Consider the following 24,870-nt stretch of genomic DNA (forward strand, 5'->3'; position numbering starts at 1 on the left):
GGGGGGGGGGGGGGGAAATCTCATCCACCTTTAGTTGAAAGATAAAAATTATTATCTTACTGTCACTTCCAGAAAGTCTATGCATGAGGCCTTTCCTTTTATTCAACAGAACGTACCATAAATTCCGAGGTTTTTTTCTAGCTTTAGAAAAATATGATACGAAGATTTTTAAGCTTGAGCTTTTTTTTTGGTCTACATCAAAAGATCTTTACTCTTAAAATTCAATACTATAAGATACGTTAATTGAATATGATTTCTTGCAGATCTCACTTAATTTCATATCACAATCATCATTTTCAGATTACACAAAAGTCATTGATCTTCAAATTACGAATTCCACAGGACTCAACGATTCGCTTTGGAGTTTAATCGAATAATACTTGATTTTGCATAGGTCGTCAAGCAGAGGATGAATTTTAAAGATATAATTAAAAGAATTATTCTCTTAGTTAGTAGGTTCAGATATACGCATATACATTCCGTTCTGTAAGTATGAGACTCGACTGGTGAATTTTAATCTCTTAATGATTCGCGTATATTTCTTCAATCCATTTATCAGCCACCAAACAACTGCAAAATGAGTCTTCAAGTGCTTACGATTCAAACGAGTGCCGTTAACGTTGGCATAAATCACGTTCGTGCTAGTGCGCACGGCTTGGTATAATAATACGCTAAGCGTAAAAGTAATATATGAAAAATGGAACAAAAACTTTCTCATTGACCTATTAATATGTAATAGGTCCATATGAATGTGACAATGAAATATAGCCACTTCAAGAATCTGCGCATTTAATACCGCATATGAATTAGTCGATACGTATACGTGGCAAATACGACGAATAAATTCAGCGCTGCTGGAAGAAAGGATGCAGTTATTACGAAAGAAAAATCGAAGAAAAAGAAAAAAAATATATAGGAACCAGAAATAGAAGAGAAAAAGGAAAGACATTCATCCAAACTTGGTGGCCCAATAAAAGTACCAGCACTCTTCTCGTAATATTTGAACTCGCTCGTTTCTCACCAAATATATACATATACATATACGAATATCCGTAGGGAATTGATCCTGGGTATTTTCACAGTATATTCGATCAATTTAATATAATTTTTATAGCTGTGACGTATATTAGTCGTGAAGATTTATGTGTTATTAATATACATACATATATGTACATATATACATATATCCAATCCAGAAAATAAACGCACGTATTGGTCAAATTATTTTCAAAAGAAATCATCCTTACGTATTGAAGCAATCAAACCTGTGACGTCACCCGACCAACAATTACTTGTAATGATGACCTATCGCAAATACAGGCATTCTAGGGAAAGTTCCGGGACGAAAGATTTCTTTCCCGAAAAGTCCGAAGGGCATTCGAATAAATGGATTTGGGGAAAGTGAAACTAAAGACTTAATGAGATTGTAACTCAGTCCTTTCCTAACTCTGATGTTATAATGAATAGAATACCTTTGGTCCCTTGCCCATGAAACCTTATCATTCGGATCGGTAACAGAAGTTTTACGTTCAATGAAAATCATTTTAATCACGACCAATCAGATAGAATTTTCATTAGTGATCCCTCGTAACATCTACCATAGATGAATATACAAATGTATACTCACTAACCTTGAATAATAGTAATAATATTATATGTATATTTATTATTTTCAATAAATTACACAAATTTACAGTATATCCATATTAATAAAAGAGCTTGGTTGCGATAAGCATATCCAAAAACTGATACGTTACTCTACACACGACAGAGATAAAGAACAAGGAAACATAAAAAAACGTCTTAATAGGCTACAACTTTACCATTATATAATCATTAATAAGTGATAGTAAAGAGGATCGTCTAAACTGAGATAATTTTATAATTTATATATCATATTTGTAATAACATTGATATGTTACATAGACCCGATGACGTTTATAGTTCCGTCCCACTAACTACTTGTTAACTTTAAAACCTCCGTTCGTTTGCAGATACACGACTTTTCTTGAAAACTCGGCAACTTAGTAACTTGAAAATCTTCTGATGCATTACAAGTTTTCCACTTGGCCCGATATATTGAGATATATGTACGTGATATGTAGTATATGAAGATTTTAATATACGGAAAGTTTGTAAGTTTAAATACTATTAGGTGAATAAATATAATGCTTGAAAAAGTGTATGATGTAAGGCACGAATAATAGTAGTGTATGATATTGCCGACGCAAGATACGAAACGTATGAGTCAACGACATCCCCATTATCACACGCACGTACACCCCACGAGAAACTGCGATTTCTTACGAAGATTGGATGACTACCAAATCTCTTACGAAATAGCAATGTGCAAGGGAGATACTCTGAAAAATTGTTAGTTCCATTGCCAAAATCCTGTCCGATGTAAGAAGCCTGTGGGAATTTCAAACGACGTGTGTCTTAGGTTGACGTTCTTTATTAGCGATCAGTTATGCGATTCGCATTGACTTTAAAACTTTGCAATGAGCGAGCATGGCTGACAAAATAATTTTCTGTTGTAGAATTAGCCCCGATGTATTTTAAAATAATACAACACATGTATCAGAAAATTGAAAAATAATACGAAGCACAGGATCAGGCCGGTAATTACGCAAAAATTTTAATTTTTTTTCTGCCGGAAAATTTTTAAGCCCTCGTTATACCTATAATGCTTAGTCGATACAAACGGCCGTATTGCTTTTTTGATTAAAATCCGAATTTGCGCATTGCTGATAGATACAAATTGTAGACTCGTGGGAAATTTATTCTCTAGAACAAATGATAAGTACTTAGACACGAGTGCTAATGGCTTACAAAGTCTCGTACTATCTGTTTGTACTTAATTAGCAATGCAAACAATGTCAACCTCGGTAATTCGATGTACTGCATTAGCTGCACCTTTTATTCTACTGATAAGTGATAAGGGATAAATAACTTGATTAGCTTTATTCTATGAATATGATTATCGGACATTAGAAAAAAAAAGGACTTTATAAATTCACTTATAGTTATAAGCTATATTGATAATCTGATATTAATAGGCATATCTAGAAAAGCTCACACGCGTAATTACGTAATAATAATATGAAGCTTGTAGACTAGGTTGTAAGATAAGAGCATAAGCTCGTGCCAAGTAAGAGACTTAAATGGCTTTCCTCTTTCCTTACTTTATGTACAATTGTATGTACTGTCCAAGTAAAATATGTAAGCGTTTAAAAATTCCATGTAACAGATTTAAGTCTGATGATTGTATAAAGTATATCCGGAATAAGTCTGACAAATCTACGTTGAATATGGAAATAGTTATCCTATGCTTTCTTCAGGATGAAAGCGACTATCTTGTACGAGACTGGTTTTTTTTCCAGATATAGCCATGTTGAAAAGATCGCACGCTGGGTTAAATAAAAACGTACCTATAGAAAAATGTCAAAGAATTGAAAGTAAACACAAGTCAGCGATAAAGTCGAGATTCTTTACTGACGTACAATTTTTCGCATCGTTCAAAATACGCCTTTTTTTAAAATCACATTTTAAAAATCCGTAACGTTGTTCGTTTCACAAACTTTGAAAGATATGTGTATACCAGTTTGAAAATTCAGTAAAATCGTAAAAACTCAGGTTTGTTACGTAGTCTGAATGCAGCAAACTGACTAGACGAAAAGACGCGCAATGATTATTTTTTAACAGATATAAACTCACAAGTCGGATAAGGACCAACAAAAATTGAGTAATTACAAAGCTGAAATGTCACTACGTCGTGTTAACTGGAATTGTTCAAGTGGAACTTCCTGCGCTTCGCGAAGCGTTTTAAACGCACATACTATACCACAGGTACCGATGTTACCCCATTATTTACGCCAGGAATATCAAAGCCTAGTCCCGGAGCAAGAACTTATTTACTGGTTCTTAGACGAATAACCGCTGACTAAGCTATGGGCATATGTAAGATATTTGACAAATACCGTTTTATGTACTTCCAGGCGTAACACACAACTATACGCAATGGCTATATCCCACCAGATCGTAACTCAACATAGCCCATAAATATTAATATAGGTAGACATGAATGAGAGCGTAGTAAGCTGTAACATCATTTAGAGTTACTATTATTTGTAATGAGAACTATTATTGTTCGTAGATCGAGAGAACCCTTCCGCATTGAGAACCATAGGAAGATGACGTCATAAAATGAAATATTGAACGACAGTTATAGTGAAGGTAATTGGACTACATCGAAAAAACAAAAATAAAATTAACGATCAAGGGCACCACAATTTTTTTATTCCTAAGCAATTTTCTTGCAAGGCAATTCGCCTGTGGACGATCGAGTGTCTTATTAAAGATTCAAAGGTAAATTGAACGTGGCTAAACTTTTTCGGAATACGAGGTGTTACTTTGGTTATACGTTATGCGCGAAGTCCGATATTTTCTTCTACTTTGGTAAACGAATTTTCACGGCAGACACAGTAGCGTCTGGCTACGAATATTCCAAGGCGGAAATGGAACTTGCGAGGAGAGAAAGGAGTCGGAGGGAATAAAAAGCGAGTAAAAGAAACAGAAAGGATAAAAGTATTATGTGTAGGTATTTTTATTAGAATAAACAGGCACACGAAGACGTGGTAAAATTTTTCTTTTACAGCGCCATCCGCGACATGATAAAAAAAAAGGCAAAAAGTTTTGGCTGCATTCCCTGTTAAAAACTTAATTTGCAAAAATAAAAGGTACACATTTTTCGAATACTAACATACCTCTTCATTTCAACTGAGGGTTCCAAAGTTTGATCGTTTAATATCAAAGTATTTAATTTTGCCATAACATACTCGTATGTCGAATTCACGTGAAACTTTTTTTTTAAATTATCGACGGTGTGTTTAAACATAGACAGACACTTACAGCAGAATTGCTAAATATTGTACTTAAAATTTGAACCCTAATCTGATAAGTCCTCACGCTCTTTGGAGTACCACGATAATTCGCTGGATCAAAATTCACCGTGAACGATCAACGGAGAATCTACCGAAACAAATATACATATAAATATTATATTATATATAGATATGTATATATAATAAACAGAGCCAGCCGGTATTATTATATACAAACCAACATACGCGAGCTACCTAAAAACCCTTCAGTACCTTCGTCAACTGGTAGTAGGAAGAGGACCTCGACAGTTTTGCCAATCTCTCGAGTGCCCGGCCATTATGGAGTTTGCCAGTGTTGTAAAAGATACGCGCGCGCGTGCGTAAGATAAAAAAGGCAGGAGAGAGAGAGAGAGAGAGAGAGAGAAAAGAGAAAGAGGGTGACAACCATTATAACCATTCACAGTTAAATCAACATATAAAATCGTTAATCCATCACAGCTAAAATTCTCGCTCTTCTCGCCTTTCATTTTTTGTTTCGCATTTTGAATCGGCTTTCCCCTTTCATCCCTCTTTAATCTGACTTGCGTGGAAAATGGCTTACAGCCCCAAAGCCCTCATATGCCAATTGATAGGAAGAAGGCCCTTTTATTAAATTTTCTAGCCAGAAACATCTGCGAACGACAAGCTATTATTCCAAAAATCCGTCACTGTCAAATAGAACACGAGCATTTATCACAAGGGTGGTACTCGAAAGCTTTTCACAACTTTCGAGAAGATTTATTTTACATTCGTTAAGCTTTGTGATAATTATAAGAGCACGATAATTCACCGTGAGAATATAAGTGAAACGAACAATTATTTAAATGTATATTACAGAATGATAAGATATTGTAAGCATTTAAATGTCTTTATTATTGAATACAACGTAACTTTTTGACACTACATTTTCCATCAGTATACGATCGCGTATGTCATCCTTAATAGAAATGTCATTTTTTAATTCCACGATTTGTCGCGAGTGGTTACGTCCATTCCGACAGAATTTTATTTCAAAACACCGTACTATTTTCACGTGCAAAATTTAACTGCACCTGCACGTAAATTACTACGAAACGAGTAAAATTCTCGAGTGACGTAAATCAATCTATGACATACACACGTGCTCAACACCTGTACTCCAAAGGTCACCTATAGAAAGAAACGAAATCCAAAATAAAAAAATTCAAATCCCCCATATATTATTTTCACAAAATATGAATTATTTACAAACTCATACAATTTGCCTTCTGGAAACGATTCGCTATTTCCTTCACCCTCTCATTACTTTATCCAACACCTATTATCATTCGTTCCACTTGAAAAATTCGATAACACATGTCCTCATGTGCTTCATCAGAAATCATAGACTCTCGTATTCCCCCAGTATTTATTTTTCTCATGCTCACCATTTTTTCCGTTCACATTTTCTCTCCTCATGCCTGTCCCTGGTCGCAACCCTTGTCGACAAAGAGCGATAATCGCTACGCACCACATCCCACGTTTTAACCTCAGGCGCTCGCACGTGTATTATGTATACACGTACGTACTGAGAGAGTGAGAAGCATAAGACTTAGGAGGATTCTTATCACAGAGGAAGATAAACTTTTTTGCGGGAATGACCCTTGAAATTTATATGAATTGAGCCACTATCAAAGCACGTAAACTGCAACGTTCTTGGCTATTGAGTTTAATAGACGTCTAGCTGTATATACTTATAACAGTGACGCTCAACTTCCTTACGAATATCTGCTACTAAATTTAAACTCTGCAGTTCCGACTAATCGATCGAACGCAGAGAATATTATGCCGCATGTTCTCCTGTAAGCACAGTTTTCTATCTTTATGTCCATTTCTCCAGTATCCCGTCGTCTCGATTCGCATGCTCTACAATAAATACAATAAATCAAATGCTTGGTAATGAAATATTTCTCTTCCTTTTCTTCGCAGGTATTCATTCAAGGTAACGTGAAATTTCACTATGTTCACATTAATGCATAGACTTCTCTATTAGCACTACACTACTATGCTCTTCTGCATGAAAATATGTAACACATTACTCAGTCGTACTTATTCAGAATGAGAAATACTTAAAAAAATGTTAATATACGTATGACTGCATAAAATTATCAGTAGTCTTGTAATAGGAAATTTAATAACAGATATATAAGATGAGTAGTCATAATCAGTGGTCCGACTAACAAAGATCGAGTACGAAATTATATCTTAATGTCATATGCTTATGGATTAAAGCTAATTAACAGGTACAATTCCGTATCATACTTCTTCTGATAATACTCAGCTCGTTATCTGTGCACAGCATGGTCAACGAGAGGTCTTATGATTTACAATGTAAGAATCCTTTAAATCTACAGTAAACACTACGATTTTATATATTAGTTATTTTTACTATCAGTTTATCATATCATTAATATGAATATATAATTATACGTATCAATAACATAATTTTTATATTTTTTGAAACGATTTTCATCAATTTTACTAATATTCTTTTTGGAGAGATTATGCATCCGAAATAATTGCATGTTAAAGTACTTTTTTTCTAAAAATACTACAGAACGATAACACAAGACATGCCAGACAGTCTTATATCCCATGTAGAATTACGCCCGCGGATGTACTGATATAAATTATAACTAATATTGAATTTCAGAGTACTTTCAATAAAAGTACTATTACTCTTTTACTTCAAATGTTTTCATTTATCAGCACCTATACGCTCACTCTCTTTCTCTCTTCTTCTCTCTCAAAGCTTAATCTCCTTTTTATAACTTAAAGTTATTGCGTTACGGAAGTTTACAAAACTGAAGTTATTACAGCTAGCTGTTTCTAACGCCAAGCTGAACATTAAACTTCTTCGTGCAGCATATTTTATTAATTGAATAAATTAAGCATATTATTCAAGGAATAATCGATTCGGATCATCTATACATATTTCTTGTTTATAATTGAATGAAAAATTATTGTTTCAATCGTATGAAATATTATAAGCAACTATTATAATACAATAAATCATTTTTTTGCTGCCATCGTCGCTTTTATCAAGCTATTGACATCACTATGGTATTAGTGATATACGTTTATCAGTGATATCAATCATATTATCACATGCGCTTATGAACATACGCGCATCTACCTCATGAACGTGATGCACGAAGAAAGTGATTTTTTAACTTGCGTCATTTAATCATGAGAAATTGTATCATTATAATATATAAAAATTATCTATACAAAAAATTATAACATTCGGTTCAATATATAATTTACTGCTAAACGCTGGTCGTGATTACTTCATATATCAAGATCGTGTACTGACGTGTGCGTAACTTATCAAAGGATTACAGCTCGCGAGCAAAACACGTTAAATAGTGATACTGATATTGAAGAACACCTAGTCGTGCGTTGAGAGGACTCATGTGAAACATTCATCAGTTATTATCGTGGAAGGTAAATGATATTAATATTTATATTAAAGCAGTGTAGAGATAAACTATTTTTTAATGTTCTTTTTTTTTAAGAAATAAATTACTTTCGAGAAATTATTGATTTTATTTTATCTATCTGGTACGAATTAGTATAAGACACAAGTGTGCACCAATCACACGAGTCTTATACTCATTCGTAATAGCTAGATAGAGAGACGAGAGACTGTTAATCTGCTTCAAAAATATTTTTTTAATAGATTTCTCCTTCCTTGCAAATACTTTAGATGCCTATGACGTCACTATCATAAATTTTCAGGTAATTTTATAGTGATTTATCCAAAAATAATATTTTAAGGTGCTCTCTGCTGACACATTTCGGGGTATTCTTTCGAAATTTATTACAATAATATTTTATTCGTCATGGTAACATCAATAGATAGCAGGTGACATAAAACATTATGATAGTACTAGGAAATGTCCATTTGAACAACGGAAGTGTAATGTGCGATATTGAGTTTCAGTCAGAATATACAATACATATAATATACGTCCTGTGCATTAAACGTATGAAATTAAATTTAGTAAAGCTCGCATTATACTTATGACATAAAATAATATTCATCATATAAGATATTACGTACAGTTTCGCGTAAGACGAGTATAGAAAAATTTAAATTATTTTAAGCAGAAAGAAATTTTAAGATTAATATTTCTCCAAGGAATATCGTTTTCTTGGCATATAATTCTGAAGGAAACAGTAACGTTCGAAATTGAATCTACAGAAGTCATGAAATTCAAAGAAATTCTTTTACATGTGATTTCTTTCATGTACAAATTCATACTTTTATTCGTCATGCAGAATGAACGAAACTCAGACAAAGGGAACCTGTTAACAGAGATTCGTCGAATTGCAAAACGATACGAATAAAAATCATAAAAATTTAAGAAAGTTCCTTCTCGTCCGAACGGTTAAATGGTAATTATCAAAATTGGACAATTATCCCAGACACAATTGGCATAAAGTACGACAGCTGTGAATACACGATTAAAAGCACGTTAAAGAACGAATATTATGCTTGAAAAGTTTCAGTAGATTAATGTCATTAAAATTTGTATTTCATCAAACTCCTTCGTTCGTTGATTGGATCTTCGCCAAAAGGACGTGAGCGGCATTGAAGTATGACACAATGAAAGTGACTTACGAGGTCGAGCGGTATTTACATGATATTACCAATTTGTAACAATCAATGAAGTTTCGTCTGTTAATATTACAAAAGCGTAACGTCAATGATCGTTAGCTCTTCGTAGTGATTACAGGCTACGAATTATTTCGACATACTATAAAAAAAAGCTATAATAAAATGGCAGGCTGAAAACGATATAAAAGAAAATTTTAATAAAGCATTCAATTAATAGACGAAGCTAATTAATTGAAAAACTTGTTACTGCGATTATTATCTACATAAAAAAAAGTGTAGCAACTGTACGAACTTCGCTGTGATAGTAAATAATTACGATGACGCTTTGGGATGCTGTGAAAATCTTGGTAAAGCGCATTACGGAACTTTGCTATTAGAAACTTGAAAAAGTTTAAGACGTATAGTAAGAAGACACCACGCCTACTGAGAAAGTATATTGAACATCAGAAGTGACTGAAAATCACATCGAAACTGCGTTAAGCTTTTCGAGCAAACTTAAGACGATGAAAATTAAGTGACAATGAGCAATAATTGCTACAACGTGACAAGACAATTCTTTTTTTTTAGGAGCCTATCTGTATGTATACAGTTAATATATGAGGCAATCAGACTCAAGCAATTAAATTGAAGTATAATACGATAATGCCGATTTCGGTTTATTATACAGTGTTTGAAGGATTCCAACAAATTCTCAGAAAATAAACGATAAGTTACGTAACGTTTTATCATCGTGATTTCAAGATAAGATTTTTGAAAAAAAAACTTTTAATGATGCTGAAGTAGCAACATTTATTGCATATGTATTTCCAATGAAAGTATATAGTGAGAAGAAAACTTTTGAAGTAGATATTATAAAACCATAAATTCAGGGAAGAAACCACTCCTGTTTACAAGAGGCCAAACGATTATTAAATACGGGAAGAATGACTTTGGTCTTTTACTGGCTTAAGACTGTAATAAATCACTTTCATATATTACTTATTGCGGGACTGGCGCTGATCCAGTAACCCGTGCTTAATTCACTCCGATCAAATATGCTTTGGTAGATCGAGAAAAAAATTATGGAAACATATAAACCCGTGAAAAATTAATAATCCAACGATTTTGGCATTCGACTCTGTATGCATGAGGTAACGTTATATTATATCTAATGCAACCTGTTATATGTATATTATTGGAAAATGGGTAATTATCTAATTCTTTCATGCGTTAATAAAATTAGCTCCCTTTGATAATTAATGCAAAGCAGGGTATAATGTAAGAATTATATATACACGTATTATGAAAAGTATTCTGAAATTAGTAATAAAGAAGCAAATAATATTTTACTTTGAAGCTGCCGGCTACTTACTTATAGTTAATAGCCTAAAATTTATTTATTACTCATTTGCTAACTCATCTGTCTACTTTATTCTTTCAGGTTCAATCAGGTTAAATAAAAAGAATGACGAAGATGAATACTGCGCTATATACATTGCTTCTTGTAATGAGTTGCATTTACGATACCATACAGGTAACTATAGAACATATCACAAAAATAAATGTAACTGACATGAGGTTGACGAGTAGAATTTTCTAACAGGCATTAAAAGTTACTAAGTTTATAATCGGATTTGACCCTACTTGGCAGAAAATGCTTAAAAATCACGAACTTGACAAGTAAAACTTTTTACCCAGAATAGACATTTTCGTTTCATGAAAAATCAAATCTGAAACTCTCGATGAAAGAAACTGTAAAGAAAAAAAAAGCGATAAAAATAGTAAAGTTAATTTAAAAATCCAATAAATTATTCTTCTTTGGTCAATTATATAATACTACAAGGTAACTGGAAAGCACACTGAATCTTATATCTAATAGCTTATTTCTTGCATTAAGCGTGGAGCTTTATGTATAGCCCCGAGAATAAAAAGCAAACAAAGCGACAGAGAAATCGTAATTAAGCAGCTCTCACAATGTGTATTCCTATATAATAACGTGTACAGGAGAAACTAGTAACTATAATCGATCCACGAGTTCAATTAATTTTTTCGACATATCAAAAACAATGAAGTTTCCAACAAGCCACAAATGGTGAGATTTGATTACAGAGTACATATATGCATAGTTTCGCACTGAAATATATTTTTTTCATGACACCTGCATCGAAATTTCAAGTTTCAGTGTCTTTAAAGTCAGTCGAAACAACCTAATTTCAGGCTAACGTCCCGGACACCTATTAGCGGGTGCGTAAATTTCGAATGGTTTAAATCAGCGGACAGAAACATCTGTGTTTATTCCCTAGGGCAAAACATGCAACTGTAAGTCAAATTTAATGTTTAATTCGGCCTTATTACTTTCTCATTCGTTTTTTAGTTACTTCGGTTTACTTATTGGATTTTCATAACTGACAGTTCTAACCGTGCAGTCATCATAATTTACTCATACGGTAATAGTTAGTTCCCCGTGCCATTAGCCTTAAATTAACTTGCTTCCGACTAGCTGCTGATACTGAAACCATTGGTTTCAATGGTTTCAATGGAAAATTGGTTTCAATGCAGATAATCATGAAAACATAGTCCGTGACAGGCGATAAAACACGATTTTAGACTTCGGGTGATGTCAGCTCTCGGCTGCAGCTCAAGCAGCCAACTTCACCCTAGTCTTAAATCGTCTTGTTTTATCCCTTGTTACACAATATACTATTAATTTTTTATTTTAGCATATATTTCCGTGGTGTTATGGAAAGCATAGTGTTAAGGAAATGTATTATTTACTTAGAATTGCATTGTTTGCGAGCTGTCAAAAAAATACGTGATACACGTGGATCGACCATGGATAATATGGATATCACTTTGGAAATGTATGAAATTGTGCTTTCCGATTCTCCGAATTCAAGTAAACATGCATATATACTCACGAACAGCAGATCATTATAGTAAATCCCCAGTGCTTCAAGTTACGGCACGTTACACGTAATACTCTATGCATATACATACATTACATTCCGCGTACGTATGTAAATCGATATGGCAGATAACACTTGCGCTTCCCTTTGAAATACACGTGCGTCTGTACATTTCGATTGTTCGAAAATGAACAGAGTAAATACGAATGTACTACCGAATAGTAATAGCCTATAAGGACGTGATCACAAAATCACCGAAATTTATATGAGTTTCCATAAAGCCTAAAATTATTTCGCTCGATGTAAAATATTTGCTAAATCAAATATTGTTTATGTCTAAATACTGATATGCTCAAAAATTTCAAATAAGATCTGTAGAATTTTCATAAGTAGTTAAATCAGAAAATAAACCCATTTGCGCCTACATCTCGCCTTTCAAGCCATCATTACATTAATATCTCGATTTACCATTAAGTATAGCAAACCAAGAACAATATATATATATATACATGTTTATATCTCGAATGGAGTAAAAACTTTTCTTAGACTGCCGATCGAATGCTAGTCGGTACATACTAATTCTGATTCATCGGTTCTCAATTTTGTTCAACTTAATATAATTTTATTTTTTATACAGAGATCAACAGTGGATTCTCCTAGCTACGTAGCATCAGTTGTAGAATTTTCGCCCGAAGACCGCATTGACGGTGGATTGACGCTGATGTCAAACGCCTACGCCTATGTTCAATTTATTTGGGAAGCCGGTTTCAAGGTAAAGAGAAACCCTTACATCGTATTAACTTTATCGTACAGCCATTTCTGTTTGTATATATAATACTTACCTCAAAAAAATTATCAACATGGCTCTCCAGCAAACCCAATGCACACATTAAATCAGTAATTTAACACTATCTAGTAAAGACAGCGCAAATAATTATTGCAGTAACAAAACAGATCACATTCACAATAAATAATTTGTTAATAAAAATCACGATTAACGAAATTTCAATACAAATCTGTAGGTATCATAAACAAAATTAAAGAGGCAATTTATTAGCGTTTGAAAATTGGCATTAATTACTTAATGTATTAAATTTTAAAAAACTACGCTTAATATAGACCTTTGTTATAAATATGAAGGAGACTCAGTAAAAAAACAACGTTAACCGGATAACGCGCGTATAAGAACTGCTCGCGAACCGGAAGTAAAGCGAGCACCAAGTGTAGGCTGATTACCTTATCTCTCGGGTTAGCGATATCTGCATGAAATAATGTTATACCATGACCCATAATTATTTCAGTGCATTAATCGAGCTTAATTCTAACTTACAAACGTGAAATGCGCGTTGACGAACGTGTTTGCGAACAGGAAGCAATGCATTTCTTCATTATCCCTTAATCGTACTATATAGATGTATACATTTCATGTTTACAAACTATTTTGAAAGCTTGAATTAATTGCATGGGAATTATAAAATACATATAATGAAAATTGCATTCGGCTTGTTCACAGCATATTAAAACAATCCGCAATAAAGGCGGGTTTATCGTCTAATTGTTTAATGCATAAATACCATCTGACATAAGGCAGATGTCATATTTTTGACATTTGAATATTAAAAGTGATAAATTGATTTTCAAAAAACATATTCCTAACTATATGTGATACGTTTGCCCATGAAATCCTATAATTGAAAAAATAATTTTTGGTCAAGCCAATCACTATTCTATTCCGTTTATTTCTCGTCTTCCTTGACATGGCCTACTGGACGTCAAAGAGACAAGCAATCTCTTTGTATACGTGGCCAATGATCGAACGACGATACTTTCGCAATTCTCCGATCCCCACGATATTTCTTTTCCACTACATTTCCTAGTCGCATTTCTTTCGATTCCGATGCCGTTATTTGGGGCTAACTCGAAATCGTCCTTCGCACACATCAGAGTTCCTGCTGTTCAATCTCCTAACATTGTTCCAAGTGAGAGAAAGTTAGTATAGGTATGGCTGGATTCGCGATTCGTACCTTGATCGACCTTATGAGGAAAATGAGTGGAAAGATGAGATATAACAGGAGAGAAATAAACTTCCGAAATAATATCAGGAACGTAACATACCGTTAGGCAAAACTGTCACGTACTTAGATAATTTTCTTTTTCCGTTACATTCGTTGGTAATGATTGATACAATATTTTGTCCAATTAAACAGTTAAGTGAAATGCGCGGAAAAATTTCGAATCATATAACCGTGACCGGTCGCTATGTCTGGTTTAATTTCCCAGTTCAGTATTCATAGGATGAATGTGGATTAATGACAAACAAATTTAAATTTAAATCACGTTCAAAGCTCTTCGAAAAATTGTGAGCGAGATCGTAAAATTGCACAATATTGCACTCATATCATCCATGACGCTGTCGTCAAAAGTCCAATGGGACATTTGAAATCGTGGTAATGAAAGTAGTGAGGACAGTACATATTGACGGTATCCATAAAACACGTGGCGTGACGAATTAGAATGAAGTAGACTCGCGAAATTGTTCGAGGCTACAAAATTGGTAATTTCGCTTAACGAAATTTTTTTAAAGATAAAAGGATGCGCTAGGTACATCGAAGTGGGTTTCACGTTATCACGATGACCATCACCCTCCGGACTACGAAGTCGGTTACGCAGGACGAAGTTTCGAACAAACAGCGTTTCAAACGAGACACTCTAGACGTCTAGAGGTTCGAGCTGCAAAGTCGAAGGGAGACATTGGCTTCGCTCTAACATGTAATGTGATTACCACCCTCGGTACTGACGAGAAGTGTACTACAGTATGGCAGATATAATCTAATCTGGACGCCTCGAGGAGTCCTTGACTTTCTCTACCGGGTGTTATATTCGAATTACATTAAATGAAGATGACGTTCAAATTGAAAGACCAGTATAACTTAATAGCCGTATAGGAAGTTTATTATACTGGAATTGATTGATTTTGTCAATGACAGAATAAGTAATCAGAGCGATATGATTTATCTTTGAACGTTTTGATGACGGCGCCTTTATGTCGAATCAAGATTAAGCGTGTTGTCTCTCGACTTCTGATTAAATACCGTAGCAGACTTTATTAAAGTAACATTCAATTGTTTGGGAATTAAAATTATTTTCTGTATATTCTAACGTATTTTCTTAATTCGACACGGATTACGGAAATACGAGAGCTAACCTACGCCACCTTCGGCTGTCCACCCTTCGTCCATGCATCCGTATGCCAAACGGGCGCCAGTCAATTCTTGTTTCACCGGAAACTGACGAGCCGGTATAACCTGGGTTAATCGAGACCGTAACAGAGCGAATTGAAGCTAGAAACTCGAAATCCCTTCACCAATTAATAAATTGGGAGTACTCACCGAAGCTAGTTCTACTGATCCGTGAAGCTGAGAACTGCATCCAGGGGACACTCAGATGGGCCCTGCACTATATCAGCACAACACTGCACCTCCGAAATAAACACAGAAAATCTGTAGGATTTTCTGGATTTTGCGACAGGAACGCGAAAACTATACAAGCGAGAAATTTGTATACCATATATGAAACACGGCTAAAAAAACTATCAGCAAATAGCACGGGAGCATGAGCCAGCTCGAGGTGTCCCAGGACAGACTGCTTTAAAGCAGTCAATTGATAATAGTCAAATTCGAGTACTAATCATTCTGATTTTTCGAGATCCTTACAGCCGATAACTCTTATCCATTTCCTCGAGTCGTCCCTTTAAACCAGATCGAGAGCATTCCTTAGCGAATCGGTAAGTAATAACTGGAGGTCCCCCACGGCCACTTCCCCAGAGAATCCGGCGACAGCTGGGCACTTTGCAGCAGGAGCTGGAGTTTTGACCCTCTCCAGCAGAGCGCCGATATCTCATCCGGATCTCTGCCGATCCGTGGAGACGTCTCAAAAACAGGTTACAATAATACATACCTACATACCACTTTTTCAGGGTGCGGATATAATCGTTTTTCCTGAAAGTGGACTGTCGACCTCTAGTATGCCTGCTAGAAAAGATTTAAAATCATGGACTTCATTTGTTCCTGATGCTAATGAGAGGTATTCACCCTGTACGAACGAGAACGTTGAAATGCATTCAGTAAGTATCATGTACGATTAATTAGTAATGAATGTTTTCGTAAATTGACAAAAAGAACTGCGTACTTCCAAAATAAAATTTTAAAATAAAATTGACATTTTTGTAGACAGAACAAACAGAAATACATTTAGAGACGACGTTTTAAAGTCTGCGACCAAAGCCGCAATGATAAGTTAAATGATTTACTTGTTTTGTCTGATACAGTGTTTTATTGCAGGCACTAAAAATGGTCTCTTGTGCAGCGAACAGTACTAAGATGTACGTTGTTATAAATATTGGGGAAAGAGTACCCTGCGAAGAAGATGGTTGCCCAAGCGACAAGTTACTATATTATAACACAAATGTTGTCTTTGATCGTGATGGAATAATAATTGCCAAGTGAGTAAATGAAATGGCAATATCATTGTATTATTAGCATTATTACATATTTATTATTATGATTGGCATCATCAGCGTTATTGAGAAACAAAATGTTACAAAATTGATATGTATACTAATCAAGTAATCAGTATATTCTGTATCCTTGCTTTTTCCATTTTTTTTTTCTTAGAAATCGTTAATGATTTATTTATATTATAACCAATCAATACTATTGCTAGTAGTAGTAAAATATTTTTATTAACGTGTTTCATAAATTGGCAGGTACCGAAAAACTCATCTTTTTGGAGAATATGCATTCAACGTCACAAAGACACCAGAAATCATCACCTTCGATACAGATTTTGGTGTTACGTTTGGGACTCTTATCTGTTTCGACATTTTATTCAGCGTGCCGGGTTTAACATTGACGAGGGAACTCGGAGTCAAGGACATTATTTTCACGTCAGCTTGGTTCTCCCAATCGCCATTCTTGACCGGTGAGAATTTTTAAAAATTGAAAATATACCCCATACAATTATTATATCCATTCAAATGCACACACTGATACAGTTCTAGCCAGAATTATGAATTCGTTTAACATGTTAGCATATTCCCGTTATTTAATCCTAGAAAGATAGCCTTTTTCTAACCTAAGTTAAAAATGTTTTGGGCTTGGGTGTTAAATTTACGTAGGTTATCCTTCTAGGGTTAGTAATACATATAATATCGAACTTCCAAATACTCATCATTCATAAGAATATAAAAAAAAAATAAGATATAAAAAAAAATTGTTTACAACATTAACCAACAGAAAAGTAAAATATTCCATTAAAAAGCTGATACATGTAGATGAATGAAAAAGAGAATTAATATAATTCAAGGAAAACATGAGCATCTGGTACTTCGCTGTTAGTTCACGTAAAATTCAAAGAAGTGACGAATGAATCATTGTTATGGAAAAAACGATATATTTCTCCATAAGTATGAAGTTTTTTTCTATACATTTTTTTGCGTAGGAAAAAGATGGTTACACTCTTCCATATATACCCATTAAGCATTATTTCATGATTGAATATCTCTACGAGCATCACATTATCGATAAGACAGGCAATCGTATAAATTGAAATAGTAAGTGAATAGTGGATAAAGATTTTCGTGTAAAATTTTCTAGCAATTTCCCACACGACCCTTTGGAAAGTATTTTGTGATTTTAACGGAATGGATGAAGCGCGTATCGTTTTGAAAGCGTAAGCCGAGACTTTTCTGGAGGTAACTGACAACTTCGTGGAAGCGAAGAGAGAAAAGTGAGAGGAAAGTATTCGATTGAGATAAAAGTCGAGAGGAACTTTTTTTTCATCAGGTAGATTATCTAGAACCCCCGCCCCTCATTTGCTTCTGTCATGAGTAAATTTGATTTCTGTGGCTTACAAAGCCGGAACGCTTTACATACTCGGTGATCAGAAAAAAATCGATGCTTGCACAAGCAATTGGTGTAAATAAAAACAGAAGGCAAATATACCAGAAGCATAAAATTACTTTCAATTCGAATTTTAAATCCTTGATAAAAGTTCGAAAAACAGAAAAGACGACGTCAGGTTTACTTCATTTTCGATTAAAAAACAAAGTTACGTCCATAAGAATATTTGTAAATTGTATTTTGAACCTAATTTATATATACTTCATAAGCTTTCAGTATATCGCAGTTATTTTGCATTTATCATCTGCCAATTAAATCTTTCGTTCTTGTCATTAAAACCACTGCCAGTACAAACTTCTCTCCATTTACTGGCAACTTATACGTAACGTAGATATCTGCTCTAACGTCTCCCGTATCCGAGAGATATTGCAATTCCCTGCGTTGAAATCCTAGTCCCCTAAAGATACTACGCAATCCTTGAATATCATTTTCAGGAAGGTAGAGGGTCGGAAATTAATGTATTCCAAATTGACAACAAGAACGCACGTTATCATCTAATACAATATTAACACGTGACGCTGGCGAATTAACGCTGAGATATGTATACTTAAGAAACCTAAAAAATACACGCAATACATGACAAATATTATCGAACAGTATAACGTTACAATAATATATTATCTAATTGACTAAAAATTAGCCTTCGTGGAACAACGAATTCTTCTATGCTATTCCTTACAGTAGGTACTCGTACACTTCCGAGAACATAAAGAATCGATCTGATTGCCTATAAGAGCGGTTGAAGTTGTTTGTTCTCGACGATAACATATTCGGCGGCGAACGCCGGAAATTGAGTTTCCGATTTGGCTTCTATTCCGGTATGTTAAGGGAGAAAGTTTCACGGTGGCCATTGTTAAAGTAGCTTCCACGCTCATTGGACCATTTATCGATTTCGTAGCATATCTCTTCCTCTAGTTGGGTATCCATCTATAGGGTGATGCATTTCTTTTGGACTCGAATGCGAGTACAGAACTTTGTAACTTTATTAAATTTATAATACAAACCAAAAGTCACGTTTATGATATCTGCAGATGTTTATCATCGGTATTCACAAGTATTACAGCGTATCTGATCTAGACATGTAATTGAACAAAAACACGTCACTGCCAGTATCCGTCAGTACATTTCCAGTGTATTTTAGAACTCATTCTTAATAAGAAACAATCCTCAACTGGAAGTGGTTCAAGCATAAATTAATGTAAGCCATAATTACACAGATGCCAAGTCATACTTGAAGGTGGATGACTTGTCTGGTGATGCAGGTCGCGCTGTGGCACTTTAATTTCTTTTGCACGGTAAAGTGACGAAAGCTTTTGCTAAGCGGGAAAAGGAATTGCGAGGCTCTAGAAAAAATTGTGAAATCATAATAATGAAATAGCTCCAAGCCAGTTCAGAGACCTGAAAAATAAACAAAGGAACATACGTACCTACGTGCTAGGATACGTTACACCAGTTCGCATGACTCGCGGGAATGTACAGTCGAGCATATCAATTTTTGAGATCGTAAGGCAGAGGCTGGCCTGCGCCTCGATACTATTTTTAATCCACTGTGATAAATAGGTTCGTGCGACTGAGGCATTGTTTTAAGGAAACGAAAAAAAGAAAGAAAAAAATATGCATCTTATGTCAACATATATTTTTGGTTCAGTAAACGTATAAGCGGCTTTAACCCTCCAACGCTCGAGTGGAGTCCTAAAAGACCCCAGATCTTTCATTTCTTACTTCAACACTGGAATAATTTTTTTTCGGTATTAATTATTTATTAATTGACAATGAAATTGAGCGGCAAAACAAATTTGTTCTCTTAACCATATGTATTAACAAGAATAATTGTCAGTGCAAAATAATATTATTAAATTGGCCATTAGTATATTACATTAACGAAATGGGGTATATACGGACCCCACCCAAGTAATAGTGTTAAGAAACTTGACATTGAAGGGCTAACCAGATGTTCCTTTAATAACGTGTTATATTACTCGCTACTCTTTTTGGCAGTGTCCGGCGGACACTGCCTCTGCGCAACTGTCATATGTGTCGATAAAAAAAGGTTTGCACACAACTTACAGAAATACGACAGAGCGAGGATCGTATATTCACGTGTAGGGAGTCCAAACGAAATGGTTAAAACGAAGGTGGGTAAGATTAATAAACAATGCCCGTGGCCCGAGTAATCGATCCGACTCTCCGAGGTCTCTGGGTCAGGTTTCCGCCATTCTTGAAAGCCTAACTCCTCGTTCCAAATTCGTCCGCCAGTGTCAAATTCGCGCTTCAATAGGGTCTGTCGTAAAGCTACAGGCTTGGCTGCACTGGGTATCAGGCCTAATCCTGTTTCTGGGCTATCGCATCCAATATATGTTTATCTAGGTTACATGAAAAGGCTGAAGATATATCGTATTGAATAGCCACAATGACCCTGTGGAATTTACTCGAAGAAAAAAAAGAATAGAAAAAAAATGAAAAAATCAGAAGTTTACTGGACATGTCAATAGAAAATTTTGAAATTCATAAATTCGCGAATACTTTTAATTCGGCTACCCTGTGTCATAAAAGTTAGAGTAGAATAGAAATTCTGAATTTTCGTTATTATCGTAAAGGATCAAGTAAAAAAGTTATAGTAGTTAGAGATTGATTTTTAATTGATTGAGTTAAAATTGATTTTTTTATTCGGATAGTATCTTCTTAAGGTGCCACTGGGTACGTATGATTCAGACATGCTTGTGGATTAAGTGAGAAGCTAAGCAGAAGTTTCTCAACGTAAATGAAGAAGGTCTCTATTTCAGGGTCTTTCGTTGATTGCCTATTAACTATTCAGAGTCTCTACACACCTAAGTCGATTCTTTCTACCGAATCTGAATACGAACTAGTTTTCAAAATCTGGGTTTTACTCTTCTTTGATCATCGAAAGTTTGCTTTCATACTTTTATCCTGAAAATAAATATTCAACTGATATTTACCTGCTTCACTTGCTTATTCTGGCCAACGGCGTTTAACGTTATAAATTAAAGGGCGATACGACGGTTTCGATAAACGTAACAAATGATACATGCGGAAAGTACTCTGCTTTATCTCGAGGATAAAACTGTGGTGATATTTTACCTCGCGACCGCCGGTAGGTACTCCGTATCAGTTACTCGCAAATTCAGCACATCGATTTTTCCAAATCGAACTACGATCTAAATACTTAATACTATTTCATATTATTCGACGTGTCACCCATATTTACTTTTTCTTTTCATTACATAATTTCGGTAATATAATTGAATTATTCCTGTTTCAGCCGTGGAAGTGCAACACGGATGGGCGTTTTCCGAAGATGTAAATCTATTAGCTTCCGGATACAACAACCCTATAGGAGGCAGTGGTGGCAGTGGAATCTTTTTAGGTAAAAATTCAGTATATAAAATGCGCTACACTCTCACGGTTATGTAATTCACAAAGTGGCCTTTCGGGACGTGTAATTTATCTTGTTGATGGAGGAAGAAATTATTGCATCTATCATAATTGCGTCGCGTCCAGTCTTATCTGGGAAGTAAGGGATACTAATGCTTTATCCGAATTATTAATAAATTTTCAACAAATCGAATCTCGATAATGTCAAGCAACTCTTACTCGGACATGATAAACCTCTAGATCGCCGCTCTTTTTCCTACTTTTGTTTCATTCTTCAATATATTTGATTAATATATATTTTATTTAAATAAGTAACCAAAATCTAGTAACCCATTTCACACCTACAACCATCCGGCGTTAAAGAGGTTAAAGTGTTTCCAAGCAATCTACTTCCTACTTCGTAAAACGACCCTGACATTGGATTCTACTCGAACATGATCTTAACCCGAAAACATATAAAACAAACAAGAGGAAAGAAAAAATAAAGTAAAACTAACGGTTAATTAGAGCATTATAAATATTCAACGAGTCCTTGATACATTACATCAGAGTCTAATCAATAATGCCGTGTATGACAGGATTTAAAAAATTTTCCTAAGAAATATGGGATTCCTGATGGATATGATAAAAAAAAATGTCACAGTACATAGAAGTCATGTTGTCATCTGTAAAAGACGAGTGGTGTATAATAACCGAGCGGACGACCAATAATACATGGAACACGTACAGCGTCGCGTCTGCTCAAAATAAATGGTGCGCATCGGCTTCCACGCGCAAATAAGATTCTAATGTTTGTTGTGGAGGATAAATTTATTTTAATGATTATCGTACTAGACAATCTCCACGTTGCAATTTACATAGCCACAACGATTTCCCATACTTACGAAAAATTGATTAGGCGATTCTATTAATTGCAATCAGGATCCCTTGATCTCATATCCACATGACGGATTACGTAAAATTGTTACGGTAACACATGAAAAACATACCGGATATACAAAAATACCCATAATACTTTTATGATCAAAGTGCACGTATTTTTTGACGAATATTTACTACTGTCAATATATAATTCGTATATTACATAACTGATACTTTAATTTTCATTACTTTCCAGGTCGCCAAGGTGTGGGTATTGCCGTAATGCCATTCGACCAAGAAAGTAAACTCCTGACATACGTAGTGCCGAAGAAAACAAATTCAACTATTTCAACTAAACAAACTAGAGCACCAACATTGGAAAGATCCCAAAGGATTGAGAAGAATTTGAAAGTGTCAGAAAAGTCGGAAGTATCGATAGACATGACAAATACTTATACTGTTGGAAACCTAACCCTTATTTACGATAACCTTCAGAATTACACAAAAGAAATACTAACGGAATCAGTAACGAACAAGACACTGTGCCACGATAATTTTTGCTGCAACTTTTTCGTCTCTATGAACGACAATGATCCCAGCGTAACATACTATTTGACTGTTTTCGAAGGTATTCGCGTTCATTTGGAAACTATAATGGCTCCAACCAGACTCTGCGGCGTCGTTCAATGCGCTAATAAGTCATCTAGTTCTTGCAGCCAATCTCGCAACACAAGCACGAGTTTCAATTCAATTTCGATTACGGCAACGTTTAAGAATTTCGATAAGTTTCTAATCATGCCCATGACACTAAATACTGCGATACTTCCAATAGACAATTTTTTGCACGAAGAACATTCCCATGGTAATGACAAGAACATAACGATATCATTAAATACAAAAACAGAAAACCTCGTGTCCTTTGCATTTTACGCAAGATACTATGGCAGTAATGATCCAGAATTAGAAAATAGTGCCGATATTGGATGCTTGAGTCCTCTACTACCGCTTGTTATATTATTGTATTTGACCATTATGGGATAGACCTGTTCTTATTAGAAATTCTTAATCCCGGCGTATAAGAAAAGTTATCATGCGTACAATGACTGATGAGGTCAGGAGAGTTCGAAGGTTTTACAAGTTGAATGTAATCATGCTATTATTTTTGTCATTGTCGAAAATATTTTAAATTTCTTTTACTCTTTCAATAAATGCTTAGGGTGAAATTCCGCTGGAAAAAAAATTCTTTATGCCCATGAACTTCGCCATTACATTCCTGTGAAACATATGTCACTCTCATATCATTATATACGATCACAAGACTCGGTCGTGTCTCGCGCCAACTGGCTGTACCTACACTGAGCGTCATTAATGGTGTCCAGCTTGTAGACGCAATGCGGTCAGGTAAGAGAGGAGAGTGAGCGGCCCCAGTTCACGTATCTTGGCTTTTGCGCGCAACGCAGGAAGTACTACGGTGCGAGCGAGACGTCAAGCCTTGCCAGAGCAACACTAGCGTCATACAGCCGACTCGTTCACACTAGTGCTTTGCTAAAAGGACACAACGAGCGACGCTTTGGCGTTTCGCTCGCACCCTCTCTGTTGCATGCATGGTCTGATTCTCAGTATACTTGTGTTTCGAATCAAAGAATAGAAAATATATTCATAAGATTAGATCGCTCATGAAAACCATTTCCGTCGTGTTGAACATGTTTTCGCATCTGAACTACCAATTGAGATATTTAGATGCTCAGTTTTTTACGGCACACGTAAATGTGTTCGTGTGTTGTATACTTCAATATAATTCCCGTATTTTAGGTGAAGAGCTTAAGATCCAGGGTGTCCAGTCCTAAATCGCTTGATATAAACAGATGTGGATATAATATATCTAAAATCTATAGGGGTTATTCAGTAAAATGGCATTAATTGAAATTGGTTTTATCACAGTAACCATATAAACAGGCTGACTTCGTATGGTGCGTTTGACATGAATAACCCTGTATAATTATTTAGAAGCAATGCATCAACTATGAAGTTAACGGGTCCATTTAATTTCTATGGAAAAACGATTCACCGTTGATCAGGCTAATATTTTATATATACAAAAACGTAAATACCCTGTGATATTTTACGCACTAATATTCGATGATACATTAATAATAACAGTGCTGGCCCTTGGCTCTCTCAGAGCATAAAGCCAACGGGGTCAAGAA

General features: G+C 35.0%; 2 protein-coding genes across 4 annotated transcripts in view; one reads left to right on the forward strand and one right to left on the reverse strand.

Moving 5' to 3' along the window:
- The window catches only part of LOC107263675 (synaptotagmin-7), a 201,418-nt gene extending 187,397 nt beyond the window's left edge, over positions 1-14,021 (reverse strand). Inside the window, exon 1 of the mRNA XM_025081021.1 lies at positions 13,292-14,021. The gene's annotated coding sequence lies outside the window, so the exon portion shown is untranslated. The remainder of the gene's footprint in view (positions 1-13,291) is intronic.
- On the forward strand, positions 8,233-23,886 carry LOC107263674 (vanin-like protein 1). Of its 3 annotated transcripts, none has more exons than XM_025081018.1 (9): positions 8,274-8,387; positions 8,623-8,681; positions 10,985-11,077; positions 13,087-13,221; positions 16,426-16,572; positions 16,790-16,950; positions 17,215-17,429; positions 21,690-21,794; positions 22,920-23,886. In XM_025081018.1, the coding sequence occupies exons 3-9, from the start codon at positions 11,009-11,011 to the stop codon at positions 23,702-23,704; spliced, it is 1,617 nt and encodes a 538-aa protein (XP_024936786.1). In that variant the 5' UTR covers positions 8,274-8,387; positions 8,623-8,681; positions 10,985-11,008; the 3' UTR covers positions 23,705-23,886. The 3 variants fall into 3 exon arrangements, with proteins under 3 accessions (XP_015586625.1, XP_024936786.1, XP_024936787.1); XM_025081019.1 differs by having other exon boundaries at positions 8,296-8,387; positions 8,650-8,681; XM_015731139.2 differs by lacking the exon at positions 8,623-8,681 and having other exon boundaries at positions 8,233-8,387.
- Positions 23,887-24,870: the final 984 nt, after the last annotated feature.

Source organism: Cephus cinctus, unplaced genomic scaffold, assembly GCF_000341935.2.
Source record: "Cephus cinctus unplaced genomic scaffold, Ccin1 Ccin1_scaffold0160, whole genome shotgun sequence".
In the NCBI taxonomy this organism is placed as follows: domain Eukaryota; kingdom Metazoa; phylum Arthropoda; class Insecta; order Hymenoptera; family Cephidae; genus Cephus; species Cephus cinctus.

Bases quoted from the DNA above. Each gene is read 5' to 3' on its own strand.
- LOC107263674 (XM_015731139.2), top strand. From the start codon at position 11,009: ATGACGAAGATGAATACTGCGCTATATACATTGCTTCTTGTAATGAGT. The intron at 13,222-16,425 runs GTAAAGAGAAAC...CCACTTTTTCAG, and splicing joins TTTGGGAAGCCGGTTTCAAG to GGTGCGGATATAATCGTTTT. The intron at 17,430-21,689 runs GTGAGAATTTTT...TTCCTGTTTCAG, and splicing joins CCAATCGCCATTCTTGACCG to CCGTGGAAGTGCAACACGGA.